At 45.5% G+C, this 18,898-nt stretch overlaps 1 protein-coding gene and 1 long non-coding RNA gene across 3 annotated transcripts in view; both read left to right on the top strand.

Moving 5' to 3' along the window:
• The window catches only part of LOC127925848 (A disintegrin and metalloproteinase with thrombospondin motifs 3-like), a gene marked incomplete at its 5' end in the record, with an annotated part of 30,682 nt that extends 15,174 nt beyond the window's left edge, over nucleotides 1-15,508 (top strand). The window contains 4 exons of the mRNA XM_052511163.1: nucleotides 2,799-2,837; nucleotides 5,134-5,224; nucleotides 8,242-8,352; nucleotides 14,002-15,508. Of these exons, the coding sequence (XP_052367123.1) occupies nucleotides 2,799-2,837; nucleotides 5,134-5,224; nucleotides 8,242-8,352; nucleotides 14,002-14,186 (426 nt within the window). The remainder of the gene's footprint in view (nucleotides 1-2,798; nucleotides 2,838-5,133; nucleotides 5,225-8,241; nucleotides 8,353-14,001) is intronic.
• LOC127925847 (uncharacterized) lies at nucleotides 12,392-13,848 on the top strand. Of its 2 annotated transcripts, none has more exons than XR_008122506.1 (2): nucleotides 12,392-13,722; nucleotides 13,768-13,848. It is a non-coding gene; the product is annotated as an uncharacterized LOC127925847 (long non-coding RNA). The 2 variants fall into 2 exon arrangements; XR_008122505.1 differs by having other exon boundaries at nucleotides 12,392-13,737.
• Nucleotides 15,509-18,898: the final 3,390 nt, after the last annotated feature.

Here is an 18,898-nt window from a genome sequence, read left to right as displayed (position 1 = left end):
TGGAGGAGGACTACTAAGATGGCTGTGCGGTGGCTTCAATACAGCGCCCCCTGTCAGTCATCTAGGGTTTATACACATCTTTGGTCCCACCATGGAGCTCTGTCTCAGAGCAGACTGTTCACTAGACAAGGGCCTGGTCACAGGTGGGTCCCAGCATGGAGCTCCGGCCACAGATCCTATAGTACAGACAGGGGCCTGGTCTGGTCATGGAACTCCGCCACTGAGCATACTCTAGCAAGGGCCTGGTCACAGGTGGGTCCCAGCATGGAGCTCCACAACAAAGCCTACAGTACAGACAGGGGCCTGGTCATGGAGCTCCACCACTGAGCATTCTCTAGACAAGGGACCAGTCACAGGTGGGTCCCAGCATGGAGCTCCACCACAAAGCCTACAGTACAGACAGGGGCCTGGTCATGGAGCTCCACCACTGAGCATTCTCTAGACAAGGGACCAGTCACAGGTGGGTCCCAGCATGGAGCTCCACCACAAAGCCTACAGTACAGACAGGGACCTGGTCATGGAGCTCTGTCACACAGCTCACAGTACTACTTATCAGAGTTGGGGTCAACTCCATTTCAAATCAATCAATGATGGAATTGGAATTTCTGTTCACTAAAATCGAATTGTAGTTTTCTTTTTTAATTGAATTGTAAAATGAAGCTGAACCCTGGTGTGAAACATTCTCCAGTCACCACACACTGAAGGACGTGAAGAGGACGGTTGGCGTATCCAGACCCTCTAGCAGTCCAGTTTGATTGAGTTTGTTGATTATAAACACTTTTTTCCTGTGTTGTTTACCAGGGTTTCTGGAAAGGGAAGTTGCTCTTTATCGATTTGTTTTAGGAATTGTGCTCGCTGACTGTTCTAGTGATTTCAGCGTTGTTTCTAACAACGGTGAAGAGCCAGCTGCTTTGAGTCTCGTCTGACCCGCTGTCTCTCTGTGTGTCCACCACGGTGTTCAGTAAGCTGTGGAGAGGGGATTCGACAGAGACAGGTTATCTGACCCGCTGTCTCTCTGTGTGGCCACCACAGTGTTCAGTAAGCTGTGGAGAGGGGATTCGACAGAGACAGGTTATCTGACCCGCTGTCTCTCTGTGTGGCCACCACAGTGTTCAGTAAGCTGTGGAGAGGGGATTCTGACAGAGACAGGTTATCTGACCCGCTGTCTCTCTGTGTGGCCACCACAGTGTTCAGTAAGCTGTGGAGAGGGGATTCGACAGAGACAGGTTATCTGACCCGCTGTCTCTCTGTGTGGCCACCACAGTGTTCAGTAAGCTGTGGAGAGGGGATTCGACAGAGACAGGTTATCTGACCCGCTGTCTCTCTGTGTGGCCACCACGGTGTTCAGTAAGCTGTGGAGAGGGGATTCGACAGAGACAGGTTATCTGACCCACTGTCTCTCTGTGTGGCCACCACAGTGTTCAGTAAGCTGTGGAGAGGGATTCGACAGAGACAGGTTATCTGACCCGCTGTCTCTCTGTGTGGCCACCACAGTGTTCAGTAAGCTGTGGAGAGGGGATTCGACAGAGACAGGTTATCTGACCCGCTGTCTCTCTGTGTGGCCACCACAGTGTTCAGTAAGCTGTGGAGAGGGGATTCGACAGAGACAGGTTATCTGACCCGCTGTCTCTCTGTGTGGCCACCACAGTGTTCAGTAAGCTGTGGAGAGGGGATTCGACAGAGACAGGTTATCTGACCCGCTGTCTCTCTGTGTGGCCACCACAGTGTTCAGTAAGCTGTGGAGAGGGGGATTCGACAGAGACAGGTTATCTGACCCGCTGTCTCTCTGTGTGGCCACCACGGTGTTCAGTAAGCTGTGGAGAGGGATTCACAGAGACAGGTTATCTGACCCGCTGTCTCTCTGTGTGGCCACCACAGTGTTCAGTAAGCTGTGGAGAGGGATTCGACAGAGACAGGTTATCTGACCCGCTGTCTCTCTGTGTGGCCACCACAGTGTTCAGTAAGCTGTGGAGAGGGGATTCGACAGAGACAGGTTATCTGACCCGCTGTCTCTCTGTGTGGCCACCACAGAGTTCAGTAAGCTGTGGAGAGGGGATTCACAGAGACAGGTTATCTGACCCGCTGTCTCTCTGTGTGGCCACCACGGTGTTCAGTAAGCTGTGGAGAGGGGGATTCGACAGAGACAGGTTATCTGACCCGCTGTCTCTCTGTGTGGCCACCACAGTGTTCAGTAAGCTGTGGAGAGGGGATTCGACAGAGACAGGTTATCTGACCCGCTGTCTCTGTGTGGCCACCACAGTGTTCAGTAAGCTGTGGAGAGGGATTCGACAGAGACAGGTTATCTGACCCGCTGTCTCTCTGTGTGACACCACGGTGTTCAGTAAGCTGTGGAGAGGGGGGATTCGACAGAGACAGGTTATCTGACCCGCTGTCTCTCTGTCAGGCCACACAGTGTTCAGTAAGCTGTGGAGAGGGGATTCGACAGAGACAGGTTATCTGACCCGCTGTCTCTCTGTGTGGCCACCACAGTGTTCAGTAAGCTGTGGAGAGGGGATTCGACAGAGACAGGTTATCTGACCCGCTGTCTCTCTGTGTGGCCACCACAGTGTTCAGTAAGCTGTGGAGAGGGGATTCGACAGAGACAGGTTATCTGACCCGCTGTCTCTCTGTGTGGCCACCACGGTGTTCAGTAAGCTGTGGAGAGGGGATTCGACAGAGACAGGTTATCTGACCCGCTGTCTCTCTGTGTGGCCACCACAGTGTTCAGTAAGCTGTGGAGAGGGGATTCGACAGAGACAGGTTATCTGACCCGCTGTCTCTCTGTGTGGCCACCACAGTGTTCAGTAAGCTGTGGAGAGGGGATTCGACAGAGACAGGTTATCTGACCCGCTGTCTCTCTGTGTGGCCACCACGGTGTTCAGTAAGCTGTGGAGAGGGATTCGACAGAGACAGGTTATCTGACCCGCTGTCTCTCTGTGTGGCCACCACGGTGTTCAGTAAGCTGTGGAGAGGGGGATTCGACAGAGACAGGTTATCTGACCCGCTGTCTCTCTGTGTGGCCACCACGGTGTTCAGTAAGCTGTGGAGAGGGGATTCGACAGAGACAGGTTATCTGACCCGCCTCTCTGTGTGGCCACCACGGTGTTCAGTAAGCTGTGGAGAGGGATTCGACAGAGACAGGTTATCTGACCCGCTGTCTCTCTGTGTGGCCACCACAGTGTTCAGTAAGCTGTGGAGAGGGGATTCGACAGAGACAGGTTATCTGACCCGCTGTCTCTCTGTGTGGCCACCACGGTGTTCAGTAAGCTGTGGAGAGGGGATTCGACAGAGACAGGTTATCTGACCCGCTGTCTCTCTGTGTGGCCACCACGGTGTTCAGTAAGCTGTGGAGAGGGGATTCGACAGAGACAGGTTATCTGACCCGCTGTCTCTCTGTGTGGCCACCACGGTGTTCAGTAAGCTGTGGAGAGGGGATTCGACAGAGACAGGTTATCTGACCCGCTGTCTCTCTGTGTGGCCACCACGGTGTTCAGTAAGCTGTGGAGAGGGGATTCGACAGAGACAGGTTATCTGACCCGCTGTCTCTCTGTGTGGCCACCACAGTGTTCAGTAAGCTGTGGAGAGGGATTCGACAGAGACAGGTTATCTGACCCGCTGTCTCTCTGTGTGGACACCACGGTGTTCAGTAAGCTGTGGAGAGGGATTCGACAGAGACAGGTTATCTGACCCGCTGTCTCTCTGTGTGGCCACCACAGTGTTCAGTAAGCTGTGGAGAGGGGATTCTGACGGGGGCAGGTTATCTGACCCGCTGTCTCTGTGGCCACCACAGGTGTTCAGTAAGCTGTGGAGAGGGATTCGACAGAGACAGGTTATCTGACCCGCTGTCTCTCTGTGTGGCCACCACGGTGTTCAGTAAGCTGTGGAGAGGGGATTCGACAGAGACAGGTTATCTGACCCGCTGTCTCTCTGTGGCCACCACAGTGTTCAGTAAGCTGTGGAGAGGGGATTCGACAGAGACAGGTTATCTGACCATGTCTCTCTGTGTGGACACCACAGTGTTCAGTAAGCTGTGGAGAGGGATTCGACAGAGACAGGTTATCTGACCCGCTGTCTCTCTGTGTGGACACCACGGTGTTCAGTAAGCTGTGGAGAGGGATTCGACAGAGACAGGTTATCTGACCCGCTGTCTCTCTGTGTGGCCACCACAGTGTTCAGTAAGCTGTGGAGAGGGGATTCGACAGAGACAGGTTATCTGACCTCGCTGTCTCTCTGTGTGGCCACCACAGTGTTCAGTAAGCTGTGGAGAGGGGATTCGACCCAGAGACAGGTTATCTGACCCGCTGTCTCTCTGTGTGGCCACCACGGTGTTCAGTAAGCTGTGGAGAGGGATTCGACAGAGACAGGTTATCTGACCCGCTGTCTCTCTGTGTGGCCACCACGGTGTTCAGTAAGCTGTGGAGAGGGGATTCGACAGAGACAGGTTATCTGACCCGCTGTCTCTCTGTGTGGCCACCACGGTGTTCAGTAAGCTGTGGAGAGGGGATTCGACAGAGACAGGTTATCTGACCCGCTGTCTTCTGTGTGGCCACCACGGTGTTCAGTAAGCTGTGGAGAGGGGATTCGACAGAGACAGGTTATCTGACCCGCTGTCTCTCTGTGTGGCCACCACAGTGTTCAGTAAGCTGTGGAGAGGGGATTCGACAGAGACAGGTTATCTGACCCGCTGTCTCTCTGTGGGCCACCACAGTGTTCAGTAAGCTGTGGAGGGGATTCGACAGAGACAGGTTATCTGACCCGCTGTCTCTCTGTGTGGCCACCACGGTGTTCAGTAAGCTGTGGAGAGGGGATTCGACAGAGACAGGTTATCTGGACCCGCTGTCTCTCTGTGTGGCCACCACGGTGTTCAGTAAGCTGTGGAGAGGGGATTCGACAGAGACAGGTTATCTGACCCGCTGTCTCTCTGTGTGGCCACCACGGTGTTCAGTAAGCTGTGGAGAGGGGATTCGACAGAGACAGGTTATCTGACCCGCTGTCTCTCTGTGTGGCCACCACGGTGTTCAGTAAGCTGTGGAGAGGGGATTCGACAGAGACAGGTTATCTGACCCACTGTCTCTCTGTGTGGCCACCACAGTGTTCAGTAAGCTGTGGAGAGGGGATTCTGAGCAGAGACAGGTGGTGTGTAGAGCCACAGACAACACCATCGGCCAGTGTGAGGGAGACAAGCCTGAAACGGTCCTCATCTGTAAACTGAGCCCGTGTCCAGGTAGAGTACATACACACATGCATGCTCTTACACACACACACACACACACACACACACACACACACACACACACACACACACACACACACACACACACACACACACACACACACACACACACACACACACACACAAAGATAGAAGTCAATGATGTGTAATAACTGTTTCTCCTATCCCTATAAGTGCTTCAGGAGCACTTATTGTTTGTGTGTGTGTGTGAGCTCTGATTACCTGGGGGAGACAGGAGAGGAGAAAGAACAGGGGTTCTTAAAGAGCTCTGGGATTACCTGGGGAGACAGGAGAGGAGAGGGAAGGGGTTTGCTGCTCTGATTACCTGGGGAGACAGGAGAGGAGAGGAAGGGGTTCTTAAGAGCTCTGATTACCTGGGGGGCATGAGAGGAGAGGATGGGGTTCTTAAGAGCTCTGATTACCTGGGGAGACAGGAGAGGAGAGATTGCTTAAGAGCTCTGATTACCTGGGGGAGAGAGAGGAGAGGAAAGGGTTCTTAAGAGCTCTGATTACCTGGGGAGACAGGAGAGGAGAGGAAGGGGTTCTTAAGAGCTCTGATTACCTGGGGAGACAGGAGAGGAGAGGAGGGGTTCTTAAGAGCTCTGATTACCTGGGGAGACAGGAGAGAGAGAGGGGTTCTTAAAAGCTCTGATTACCTGGGGAGACAGGAGAGGAGAGGAGGGGGTTCTTAAGAGCTCTGATTACCTGAAAAGAGACAGGAGAGAGAGGAGGGGTTCTTAAGAGCTTTCTGATTACCTGGGGAGACAGGAGAGGAGAGGAGGGGTTGCTAAGAGCTCTGATTACCTGGGAGACAGGAGAGGAGAGGAGGGGTTCTTAAGAGCTCTGATTACCTGGGAGACAGGAGAGGAGAAGAGGGGTTCTTAAAGAGCTCTGATGACCTGGGGAGACAGGAGAGGAGAAGAGGGGGTTCTTAAAGAGCTCTGATTACCTGGGGAGACAGGAGAGGAGAGGAGGGGGTTCTTAAGAGCTCTGATTACCTGGGGAGACAGGAGAGGGGAGGAGGGGTTCTTAAGAGCTCTGATTATCTGGGGAGACAGGAGAGGAGAGGAGGGGTTCTTAAGAGCTCTGAATACCTGGGGAGACAGGAGAGGAGAGGAGGGGGTTCTTAAAGAGCTCTGATTATCTGGGGAGTTAGGAACAGTTGCAAACCCTAGTTTGGGAACCGCTGCCATAGCAAATTCCTTTTGGTGCTATATGTAACCTTTTTTGGAGGTTCTATGAAGAACCATGCTCAAGGTTCTAAATGGAACATTGTGCTAATTCTATAAAGACCATTAATAAAAGGTTCTAATAGCATCAAAAAGGTTCCACTATGGTTGCAACCCTTTTCTTATGGTCCTTTATAGAACCTTTATGGAGAATGGTTCTATAAAAAACCTTCTTTAATCTTAAACCATACAGGGTTTTATTCTGGTCAGACATGTTTATATTGTTCAAATTCCCTAGGTGTTATTATTGACACGTTGAAACAAGTGAGCTTCCTCTGGAACAGCTGGGGTCCCTGAGGAAGAATTGAGACCCACTGACTGATTTAGTCAGCTGTTCTCAACTAACACAAGGCCATAACATTAGTCTTTCACAGGACACCATCACTGACCATTGTCATATACAACATGTAATGGCATAACACAACACACCAGATAAACTGACATGACTCTAACTCACAATTGCACAAAAAGAGCTGTGCGAACCACGCCCCAAAATATTCTAATCAAATCAAATCAAATCAAATCAAATTTATTTATATAGCCCTTCGTACATCAGCTGATATCTCAAAGTGCTGTACAGAAACCCAGCCTAAAACCCCAAACAGCAAACAATGCAGGTGTAAAAGCACGGTGGCTAGGAAAAACTCCTAGAAAGGCCAAAACCTAGAAGAAACCTAGAGGAACCGGGCTATGTGGGGTGGCCAGTCCTCTTCTGGCTGTGCCGGGTAGAGATTATAACAGAACATGACCAAGATGTTCAAATGTTCATAAATGACCAGCATGGTCGAATAATAATAGGCAGAACAGTTGAAACTGGAGCAGCAGCATGGCCAGGTGGACTGGGGACAGCAAGGAGTCCTCATGTCAGGTAGTCTGGGACATGGTCCTAGGGCCCAGGCCAGTTGAAACTGGAGCAGCAGCATGGCCAGGTGGACTGGGGACAGCAAGGAGTCATCATGTCAGGTAGTCCTAGGGCATGGTCCTAGGGCTCAGGTCCCTCCGAGAGAGAAAAAGAAAGAGAGAAGGAGAGAATTAGAGAAACGCACACTTAGATTCACACAGGACACCGAATAGGACAGGAGAAGTACTCCAGATATAACAAACTGACCCTAGCCCCCGACACATAAACTACTGCAGCATAAATACTGGAGGCTAATGAGCTGCTTCCCCTACATTTAGTATCACTAAAAGAGATAATAACCCTTTTCTGAACTTTAAAGAACCCTAGTTCTGAACTGTAAAGAACCCTAGTTCTGAACTGTAAAGAACCCTAGTTCTGAACTGTAAAGAACCCTAGTTCTGAACTGTAAAGAACCCTAGTTCTGAACTGTAAAGAACCCTAGTTCTGAACTGTAAAGAACCCTAGTTCTGAACTGTAAAGAACCCTAGTTCTGAACTGTAAAGAACCCTAGTTCTGAACTGTAAAGAACCCTAGTTCTGAACTGTAAAGAACCCTAGTTCTGAACTGTAAAGAACCCTAGTTCTGAACTGTAAAGAACCATTGAAGGACTCAAAGGGCTATTTGAGTCATTATGATTCCACATAGAACCATCACCTTCCCAAAGAACCCTTATGTAGGGTTGCAGTTCAGGTAACCTTCCCCAAAATGTCCAGGATGTCCAGAACTCCCAGTTGGTACATTACCAGAAGAAGGGAAAAAGCAAGAAATCTGTAATCGTCCAACCTGGATTTGTGTAAAACCCATGATTTGTGCAACCCAAAGTCCCACCATGTAATTATGTGTAAAGCTTGTCGTCTCTCATCCTCTGGGAACAACAGGACAGTCATCGCTGCCTCCGTTCACTAAAGAAGCGATGGAGAATTCAACGACAAAGACAGAGGGTGTACATCAGATTGTTCCTGAGAATCCTGTCCACAAACTCTCCTTCAGTAAGTGAGCATGGGATGCTTCTATTGGATTGGATTGGATTCTAGTCTATTCTATTCTTCTATTGGATTCTAGTCTATTCTATTCTTCTATTGGATTGGATTGGATTCTAGTCTATTCTATTCTTCTATTGGATTTTAGTCTATTCTATTCTTCTATTGTATTCTAGTCTATTCTATTCTTCTATTGGATTGGATTGGATTCTAGTCTATTCTATTCTTCTATTGGATTTTAGTCTATTCTATTCTTCTATTGTATTCTAGTCTATTCTATTCTTCTATTGTATTCTAGTCTATTCTTCTATTGGATTTTAGTCTATTCTATTCTTCTATTGGATTTTATTGGATTCTAGTCTATTCAATTCTTCTACTGGATTTTATTCGATTCTAGTCTATTCTATTATTCTATTGGATTTTAGTCTATTCTATTCTTCTATTGGATTTTATTGGATTCTAGTCTATTCAATTCTTCTATTGGATTTTATTGGATTCTAGTCTATTCTATTCTTCTATTGGATTCTAGTCTATTCTATTCTTCTATTGGATTCTAGTCTATTCTATTCTTCTATTGGATTCTAGTCTATTCTATTCTTCTATTGGAATCTAGTCTATTCTATTCTTCTATTGGAATCTAGTCTATTCTATTCTTCTATTGGATTCTAGTCTATTCTATTCTTCTATTGGATTCTAGTCTATTCTATTCTTCTATTGGATTCTAGTCTATTCTATTCTTCTATTGGATTCTAGTCTATTCTATTCTTCTATTGGATTCTAGTCTATTCTATTCTTAGCTGCTTACCGTTTTAAACATCTGATATTAAAGAGTGTGTCTGGGAAATATGTTTGAGGTACAGTATGTAGTGAATTCGGGGGAATAGCCCTGACTGGGACTCAACCCATAACCTTTAGGCGTTACACACAAGAGATCCAAATCTCTGTTCTTATGTGACCAACTTTTTATTTCAGATTTGTATTTTTATTTCAGAGTGCGTTTCCAAGTACAAAGATAACCCAGTCCCCATCCAGCCAACCTCAGTTGTTCCTGGACGAGCACCATTCCTTCTTGTTGTCGATGATTCGAGTGTTATAACTTCTAATAGTAACTGTATCCACTGGTTAGATGGGAGAGAGCGTGGTGGTCGGCCATCTTTAGAGCCAATCATTTTTCAGCAGCAGTGTCACGGTCGTGTGTTGAATGAATGGACCAGGTGCAGCGTGCAGAGTTCCACATGTTAATTAGATGAAACGCACAGGAACAAAACAATAAAGCGCATAAGGAAAAGGTGACTCTAATGTAGTGATCGCCGGCAACTAGACGTAGACAAGAACCCACAAAAACCCAGTGGGAAAAGGCTGCATAAATATGATCCTAATCAGAGACAACGATAGTGTCACACCCTGACCTTAGTGTTCTTTGTTTTCCTTGTTATTTTGGTTAGGTCAGGGTGTGACATGGGTGATGTATGTGTTTTTTGTCTTGTATAGGGGTTTGTATGTTTATGGGGCTGTTTCCTTTCTAGGTATATTGTATGTCTATGGTTGCCTAGATTGGTTCTCCAGTAGAGGCAGCTGTCTATCGTTGTCTCTGATTGGGAACCATATTTAGGCAGCCATATTCTGTGGGTACTTTGTGGGTGATTGTTTCCTGTCTGTGTTTGTTTCACCACACGGTACTGTTTCGGTTATTCATGTTTTGTTTATTGTTTTGTAGTGTTTCGGTTTATTCATTAAAAACAACTATGGACACTTACCACGCTGCATTTTGGTCCTAAACCTCTTCGTCTTCAGAAGAGGAGGAAATCAGCCGTGACAGATAGACAGCTGCCACTGATTGGGACCCATACCAGGTCAACATAGAAATGTAAAAACTAGACTACCCAACCTAGTTACACCTTGACCTAACCAAAATAGAGAATATAAAGTCTCTAAGGTCAGGGTGTGACAAGCAGTGTTTGCCTTCAGCAGTAGTCTTCTCTGATTGGCTGAGAGATTCAAGGGGCTTTCATCGTTAAGTAACATAATTAAAGGGAAGCATTGAACATTTAAATTCATGACCTTCAGGGGGAAAAGGCATTTACCTTGCAGGCCACACCCACATCAAATGAAAATGTGTCTACCTGATTTAGGGGACACGGTGAACAGTTGCGAGTTGGGGCCAATTTCAGCGTAAAACGTTTCTTTGGTGTTAAATACAGTAAATTAACAAACTTAAAATGTATAAATTGGTGGTTCGGATTACAGAATGCCAAGGTCATATTTTTCCATATTCTGTTCGAGTTAAGGGTTGTTCAGATTCAAGTAGATCTGTAGACCATTATTTTTTTAATGGCTCAGAATATGAGCTTTCCAAAGTTGTTTATATATCATAGTGCACTCCTTTCAGGAGCCCAGATAACTTATTTTATAAATCCCATCATTGGAGGTTTCAGTAGTTGGGTTTACCGAAGGACTCCATAGGCCAGCATAGATGACTTAAGTTGTAAATATAGAAACATGTTTCCTTGGAATGTTCTTAAACCATTAATGTCCATGATATTAGTAAGGATACGGATTCCACATTGGGACCATTGAGGGGATACTAAAATATTGGCTGTCCTCCAGATGACAAGGCATTATTGTGAAATATTGGAATATGGGCATGTCGTTTTGAATCCCAGTTACATTGTTCTTCAAATAGAAACAGTGTGAGCAATAATAGCATTAAAGCATAGTTTACATTGTGAAGACACCATATTAGGGATGTATCAGTGAAGACCACCTCTTCAGGACAATAGGAGACACCATATTACATTGTGTAAGGGCTGTATCAGTGAAGACCACCTCTTCCAGGCCAATAGGAGACACCATATTACATTGTGTACGGGCTGTATCAGTGAAGACCACCTCTACCAGGCCAATAGAAGACACCATATTACATTGTGTACGGGCTGTATCAGTGAAGACCACCTCTACCAGGCCAATAGGAGACACCATATTACATTGTGTAAGGGCTGTATCAGTGAAGACCACCTCTACCAGGCCAATAGAAGACACCATATTACATTGTGTACGGACTGTATCAGTGAAGACCACCTCTTCCAGGCCAATAGGAGACACCATATTACATTATGTAAGGGCTGTATCAGTGAAGACCACCTCTACCAGGCCAATAGGGGCTGTAGTGACACCATATTACATTGTATCAGTGAAGACCACCTCTACCAGGCCAATAGGAGACACCATATTACATTGTGTGTATCAGTGAAGACCACCTCTACCAGGCCAATAGGAGACACCATATTACATTGTGTAAGGGCTGTATCAGTGAAGACCACCTCTACCAGGCCAATAGGAGACACCATATTACATTGTGTAAGGGCTGTATCAGTGAAGACCCCCTCTACCAGGCCAATAGGAGACACCATATTACATTGTGTAAGGGCTGTATCAGTGAAGACCACCTCTACCAGGCCAATAGGAGACACCATATTACATTGTGTAAGGGATGTATCAGTGAAGACCAACTGCAACACTGCTGGGTTTTTCACGCTCAACGGTTTCTCGTGTGTATCAAAAATGGTCCACCACCCAAAGGACATCCAGCTAACATGACACAACATTCGAGTCAACATGGGTCAGCATCCCTGTGGAACACGTTTGACACCTTGTAGACTCCATACCCCGGGGAATTGGGGCTGCTCTGAGGGGAAAAGGGGTGTGACTCAATATAAGGAAGGTGTTCCTAATGTTTTCTACACTCCGTGTATATCTACTACCAAAATATTTAAAATGGGAAACGATTGAGATTCCATAATTATAATTATTTTGTCGACTTGAGGGGTGTTGAAAAAATGAATCTGCCCGCGCCTCCAGATGCTACATCAGTCCGCTAATAGAGGACAAGTAAAGGCCAGATGCACTACTTTTGTGAAATATATATTTGTATTAAATTCTGATTTTTGCCGTGTGGATCCATTTGGGTAAGTAAGTCTCGAGACCGGATGACAACATTTTGGAAAACAGTTTAATATCTGTGTTTATCAAAGATAAAGGCCAGTGTTATTGCTTCTTTAATTAGCACTACAGTTTCCAGCTGTGCTAACATAATTGCGAAAGGGTTTTGGTCAATGATCAATTAGCGTTTTAAAATAATAAACTTGGATTAGCTAACACAACATGCCATTTTAGCACCGAAGTGATTGTTGCTGATAATGGGCCTCTGTACGCCTATGTAGGTATTCCATTAAAAATCAGCTGTTTCCCAGCTACATGACCTTTAAAAGGTCATTTACAACGTAAACAATGTCTACACTGTATTTCTGATCAATTTGATGTTATTTTAATGGACAAAAAAATCTGAATTTCTTTTAAAAAGGACATTTCTCATTTCTAGTGACCCCAAACTTTTGAACGGTAGTGTATATATATTATTAATGATGTAATTGTTATCTTTAGTGTTAATAGGCCATAGATGTGAAACAAATAAACAGGTTCCACAGTGAAACCCAGCCATTGGTCGTTCTCCATCCATGTCATAGTGTCGCTCCTCTGTTACATTGGCCACTGTCTCCAAACTTTCCACTTCAGTAGAGTATGTATCCATTTTTAGAAACGAGCAGTGCAAGAGATTCATTTATCGGTTTTAATTGCAAGTCGAAGACAGACGTAATTTCCTCACTAACAATCTCTTGGATAGTATTGGCCAACTCTTTCTGTTGTCAGGTGTTTTAATAAACATCTTTATTTTGCATTCAAGCCTCAGTTTTGGAAGTATTCATTTTTTCGACAGTGTGCGGGTCGCCATCTCTTCCATCTCTTTCTGTAGACCATACTTTTTTTAATGGCTCAGAATATGAGCTTTCCAAAAGTTGTTTATATGCTTTTCTAGCATTGTTATTTTGACTCCTACACACCTGGAACAGACACTATTCAGCAGTAAGGACCTTAAAACAGAGCAGACGGCATCTTATCATTCATGGGTGTTGAGAAGCGCCATGTTCCCACAGGTGAATTATGAATGGACAGAATAGGCCAGCTACTGGAGAGAAATAGACCTGCTATTGTTCTTTTTTAATACAGTGACCGGCCCACACCTTAATGTGATGTTATATGTATTACACATTTATTTGAAAATAAGTCAGTTCATTCCTAGTTATTTTGCAAAAGAATAGCCAGGAGAAAGCCACAATGTATGCCAGCGGAGCGGGATACGGTTGAAGAGGTTGCCAGGTGTTGGGTTGCCAGGTATTGGGTTGCCAGGTGTTGGGTTGCCAGGTGTTGGGTTGACAGGTATTGGGTTGCCAGGTGTTGGGTTGCCAGGTGTTGGGTTGCCAGGTGTTGGGTTGACAGGTGTTGGGTTGCCAGGTGTTGGGTTGACAGGTGTTGGGTTGACAGGTGTTGGGTTGACAGGTGTTGGGTTGACAGGTGTTGGGTTGCCAGGTGTTGGGTTGCCAGGTGTTGGGTTAAGGTCACTACTGTATGAGGAAAGAGCTGTAATGTGTCTGACTCTGACTCTGCTCTCGCCCCACAGATGAGCCATGTCTCGGAGACAAGTCTATATTCTGCCAGATGGAGGTCCTAGCCCGTTACTGTTCCATTCCTGGCTACAACAAGCTGTGCTGTGAGTCCTGCAACAGGAAGGAAGGCTTCACCACCCTCTTCTCTCATCCCCAGACCTCCACAAGACTGGAGGACCCTCCGACTCAGACTCTGAGACTGGCCAGGAGACCTCTACCCAGCCCAACCCCACCGCCTCCACCACCCTATCATCAGACTCCCCCCGCTCCCCACCACCACCCAGAGCCCATCCCGAACCACTAAGACCCCTAGACGGCCTCGCTCCACTGCTCAGGGCCTGACCACCTCACCGTCCGGGCGAGTGCCGTCGTTCCCCAGGGTCCTTCCTTTGGGGTCGGAGATGGAGACTTGGTCCCTGGGCTCCCTTCTCTACCTCCAGGTCCCAGCCCGCCTCTCCGGCCCCGGCTCCGATCCAATGGAGACTTGGTCCCTGGGCTCCCTTCTCTACCTCCAGGTCCCAGCCCGCCTCCGGCTCCGATCCAATGGAGACGCTGCTTTATCGCCATCTAAAGAGCACAGCAGTCCAAACCACCGCTCTTTAGGCCAATCCGCCGGCCCCGGCCCTGAACCCGGGCCTGCTGGAACTGTGGCTGGCGTTGCTGCTGCCAGGTCAAGAAGGGAGGATGTAGGATCAGACTCGGCTCACAGGACCAGAACAACCAGAACCCTGTCCCATGTGCTGACATGATCACTGATTTATCCTGGGACTTGCTGCTCAGTAATATGGTCCAACGTGACTTCTGTCAGCTCAACGTATTGCAACGTTGTTACAGCATTAGAGTGTTACAGCGTTACAATGTGACAATGTTACAATATGACAATGTTACAATGTGACAACTTTATTACAACATTGTTACAACATTATTACAACCATCTGATGGATTATCCTGGACTGGACTCTCACCCGATTGCTGCAAGAATAAATTAACATAAAATAAAAAATAAAAAATCCATGCCAGTGGACTTAGACCACTATTGGTTACCTCATGGAACCAGCAGAGTGATCTCTATGCACTGCATCACTCAGCCCTCTCTGCTTCAGTTAATAAACGGAATAATAAACAAGAAAATAAAATGGTGCTGGAACTAAAATGACTACAAGACATGTTAAACAATGTGATGACTGCATTGCTACCATTTACTTCCTGATCTGTGTACAGTTGTGCAAGCGTATTTTGAAAGTGCATCAGAACTACTTATTGAACTTTAATATTGTGAAGATATTGTGTGGCACGGCCCCCAAAAAAAACATCACTTTGGGGGCTGTCACAAGTTGAAGGGATGATGTCACAAGTATTGGTGATGTCTCAAGTTTGGAGATGATGTCACAATGTATTGGTGATGATGTCGCAGTGTCTTGGTGATGATGGCACTTCCTCTTCCAGGGAGCTTTGTAACCTCTCCCCATTGGTGCTCTTATTGTTGACGCGCTTCCCAAACAACCATTTACAAGAGATTGACCACAGAGGTCATCTGAAGGTCAACAAGTCTGTTTGTAAAGCCAACCCCACTGTAGCATGCACATTACCTTTGTGGAAAAACTCACACATATGCTTTAAAAGATAAAAAGAAAAACCATTCTTGATATTTTTTTTTGTAAGTGATATATTTTCAAGTAATATTGTATATAGTGTACATTTTAGCAGCATATTATTATCTAAGAAACTAACAGCCAGCCAACAGAATGTAAAGTATAATGATGTCAGTGGAGAAGTAGAGAGAATGCTGTAAGTCTGCAGAGTGGTTGGTCTGATGTCACGCTGTTTCAAGTTGTGCATTACCTCATTTCTGTCTTGCAGTTCATAACATCATTATGTGTATTGTATAGTTATTGTATATACATGAATGAAAAGCTTTAAATGTTAATATTTATTAAATTTTTAAATGGTAGGAGAGAAAACGTTTGAAAGAAAAAATGTAAAAGTTGTCGTCTTTTTGCATCATCTTGGTCCGAGTCGAGAGCTAATTAGCTGGTGGAAAAACTCAGTCAGATTAGGACAATACCCTGTGGATCAAATCCTTTTTCCTATGCTCAAACCTTTTTTTATGCTAACATCAGGATTTAGTTCATCCCAGACCACATCTTAAAAGGACAATCTGCAGTTGATCTTTAGACTTCTAAATATTGATGATGTATACCCATTGATTCTTGAAGAATATAACTTATAGATGCTTAGTTCAACTGTCGTACCGTACCCATCAGAACTCAAAATACGCTGACTGTACAAACATTAGGGCTTAGTTATGTCAACAGTAAATGTTGGTGTTCCTCAAGGTTCTGTTTTAGGACCACTATTGTTTTCACTATATACTTTACCTCTTGGGGATGTCATTCGAAAACATAATGTTAACTTTCACTGCTATGCGGATGCCACACAGCTGTAGCTGTACATTTCAATGAAACATGGTGAAGCACCAAAATTGCCCTCGCTGGAAGCCTGTGTTTCAGACATAAGGAAGTGGATGGCTGCAAACTTTCTTCTTTTAAACTCGGACAAAACAGAGATGCTTGTTCTAGGTCCCAATAAACAAAGAGATCTTCTGTTGAATCTTACAATTAATATTGATGGTTGTACAGTCGTCTCAAATAAAACTGTGAAGGACCTCGGCATTACTCTGGACCCTGATCGCTCTTTTGACGAACATATCAAGATTGTTTCAAGAACAGCTTTTTTCCATCTGCGTAACATTGCAAAGATCAGAAATTTTCCATCCAAAATTGATGCAGAAAAATTCCTCCATGCTTTTGTTACTTCTAGGTTAGACTACTGCAATGCTCTACTTTTAAAGAACTCAATAAACTTCAGTTAGTGCTAAATACGGCTGCTAGAATCCTGACTAGAACCAAAAAGTTTGATTATATTTCTCCAGTGCTAGCCTCCCTACACTGGCTTCCTGTTAAGGAAAGGACTGATTTCAAGGTTTTACTGCTAACCTACGAAGCATTACATGGGCTTGCTCCTACCTATCTTTCCGATTTGGTACTGCTGTACATACCTAGACGCACCCTACGGTCACAAGACGCAGGCCTCCTTATTGTCCCTAGAATTTCTAAGCAAACAGCTGGAGGCAGGGCTTTCTCTTATAGAGCTTCATTTTTATGGAATGGTCTGCCTACCCATGTGAGAGACGCAGACTCGGTCTCAACCTTTAAGTCTTTACTGAAGACTCATCTCTTCAGTAGGTTCTATGATTGAGTGTAGTCTGGCCCAGGGGTGTGAAGGTGAACGGAAAGGCACTGGAGCAACGAACCGCCCTTGCTGTCTCTGCCTGGCCGGTTCCCCTCTCTCCACTGGGATTCTCTGCCTCTAACCCTATTACAGGGCTGAGTCACTGGCTTTCATGGTGCTCTTCATGCTGTCCCTAGGAGGGGTGCGTCACTTGAGTGGGTTGAGTCACTGGTCTTCCTGTCTGGGTTGTCGGGGGTATCATTGGATGGGGCCACATTGTCTCCTGACCCCTCCTGTCTCAGCCTCCAGTATTTATGCTGCAGTAGTTTATGTGACTGTAGCGTACGTTATGCCATCAATTTGTATCTTAAAATAAAGACATCAATATTAGCTGTGAAATCATTTTCAGACAGGGAGGGACCAGGAAGTGAGGTCACAATGCGGACAGTGGGCGGTGTAGACACTTTTCATAAAATATCACAATTCGAATGTGGACAATATCAGGACACATGACACGTTAGTACTAGGTATTATAACGGTGGATTCTGAATGATGGTGGTGACGAGTTGTCGTGCAGAGTACCGCGTTATTGGAAACTCACGCTGTTCTGCGGGCAGTATTGCCAGTTTTGACAAGATGGAGTACAGCAAACTTTTCGTAGCAGGGTTACGATAACTTAAATAGCAAGTTAGAAGAATTGGGTTAAGGTTAGGAAAAGGGTTAGGGTTAAAAGGTCACCTAAAATCAGTGTTGTGTTCGAGACCACCTAAAGTGAGATCGATTGAAGACCAAGACCGAGCAAATCGAGCCACTCTAAAAATGTTTACTAACCCAAACACAGTGGGGAACAATGGGCCTTCTACGCATTCAGAGAAGGGCTAAGGATGAATAAAATAATGATTATAATAATGATAATTATATTATTATTTTAAATTATTTTCTGAATAAATCTGGGGCAGCAGGTAGCCTGGTGGTTTAGAGCGTTTGACTAGTAAACGAAAGGTTGCAAGATTGAATCCCGAGCTGACAAGGTAAAAATCTGCCCCTGAACAAGGTAGCCCACTATTCTTATGCTGTCATTGAAAATAAGAATTTGTTCTTAACTGACTTGCCTAGTTAAACCAAAAGTTAAAAAAATATCTTCAGTTTTTGTTGGAAAGGAAAGGGATTTATCTCTGGGAGAAATATCTCTGGAATTGGGTAGCCCATCAGAAGAAAGATAAAGGCGCCTGCCATTCAAAATGTATTAGGGAAACATTTTGGAGTGACAGTGGAATCAACCAATCACATTTTGACTTCATGAGAGGGACCGTTTTTACAAAAACATATGGATACAACATGTCACTGCGCAATAGCGAGCAGTAGTTTTCCGCGGTCTAGCTAGCTAGCTAGCTTTTGTTGACAGCTAGTTTGCAGCCGGCTGTTATCCAAGAGGATCAAATCAAATGTATTTATATAGCCCTTCGTACATCAGCTGATATCTCAAAGTGCTGTACAGAAACCCAGCCCTAAAACCCCAAACAGCAAGCAATGCAGGTGTAGAAACACGGATGTTGTTGCTAATTTGTTAGCTTCTCCATTTTCAAGAATAACTTTTAACAAGTTAAGTTTCATATGATGTTCATCATCTGGTGAGTGGAAGTGTGTTTGTCATTGCAGCGTTGCTTCCTATTGTTAGTCGTCTCTTTGAAAATAACTTGTGTGTGTGAAACCTTGTTGCATTTTAAGTGGAACTGACAGCATTTTAGCATCATGAAATCTTATTCAAGTCTGTTCATGTACACCCTCAGGAAGAATGACACTTAAAACAAATGATCTGACAA

The sequence above is a fragment of the Oncorhynchus keta genome, unplaced genomic scaffold (genome assembly GCF_023373465.1).
Source record: "Oncorhynchus keta strain PuntledgeMale-10-30-2019 unplaced genomic scaffold, Oket_V2 Un_contig_6347_pilon_pilon, whole genome shotgun sequence".
NCBI lineage: Eukaryota > Metazoa > Chordata > Actinopteri > Salmoniformes > Salmonidae > Oncorhynchus > Oncorhynchus keta.
The sequence above is the reverse complement of the archived record's forward strand: the minus strand, read 5'-3'. Positions and strand labels throughout refer to the sequence as shown.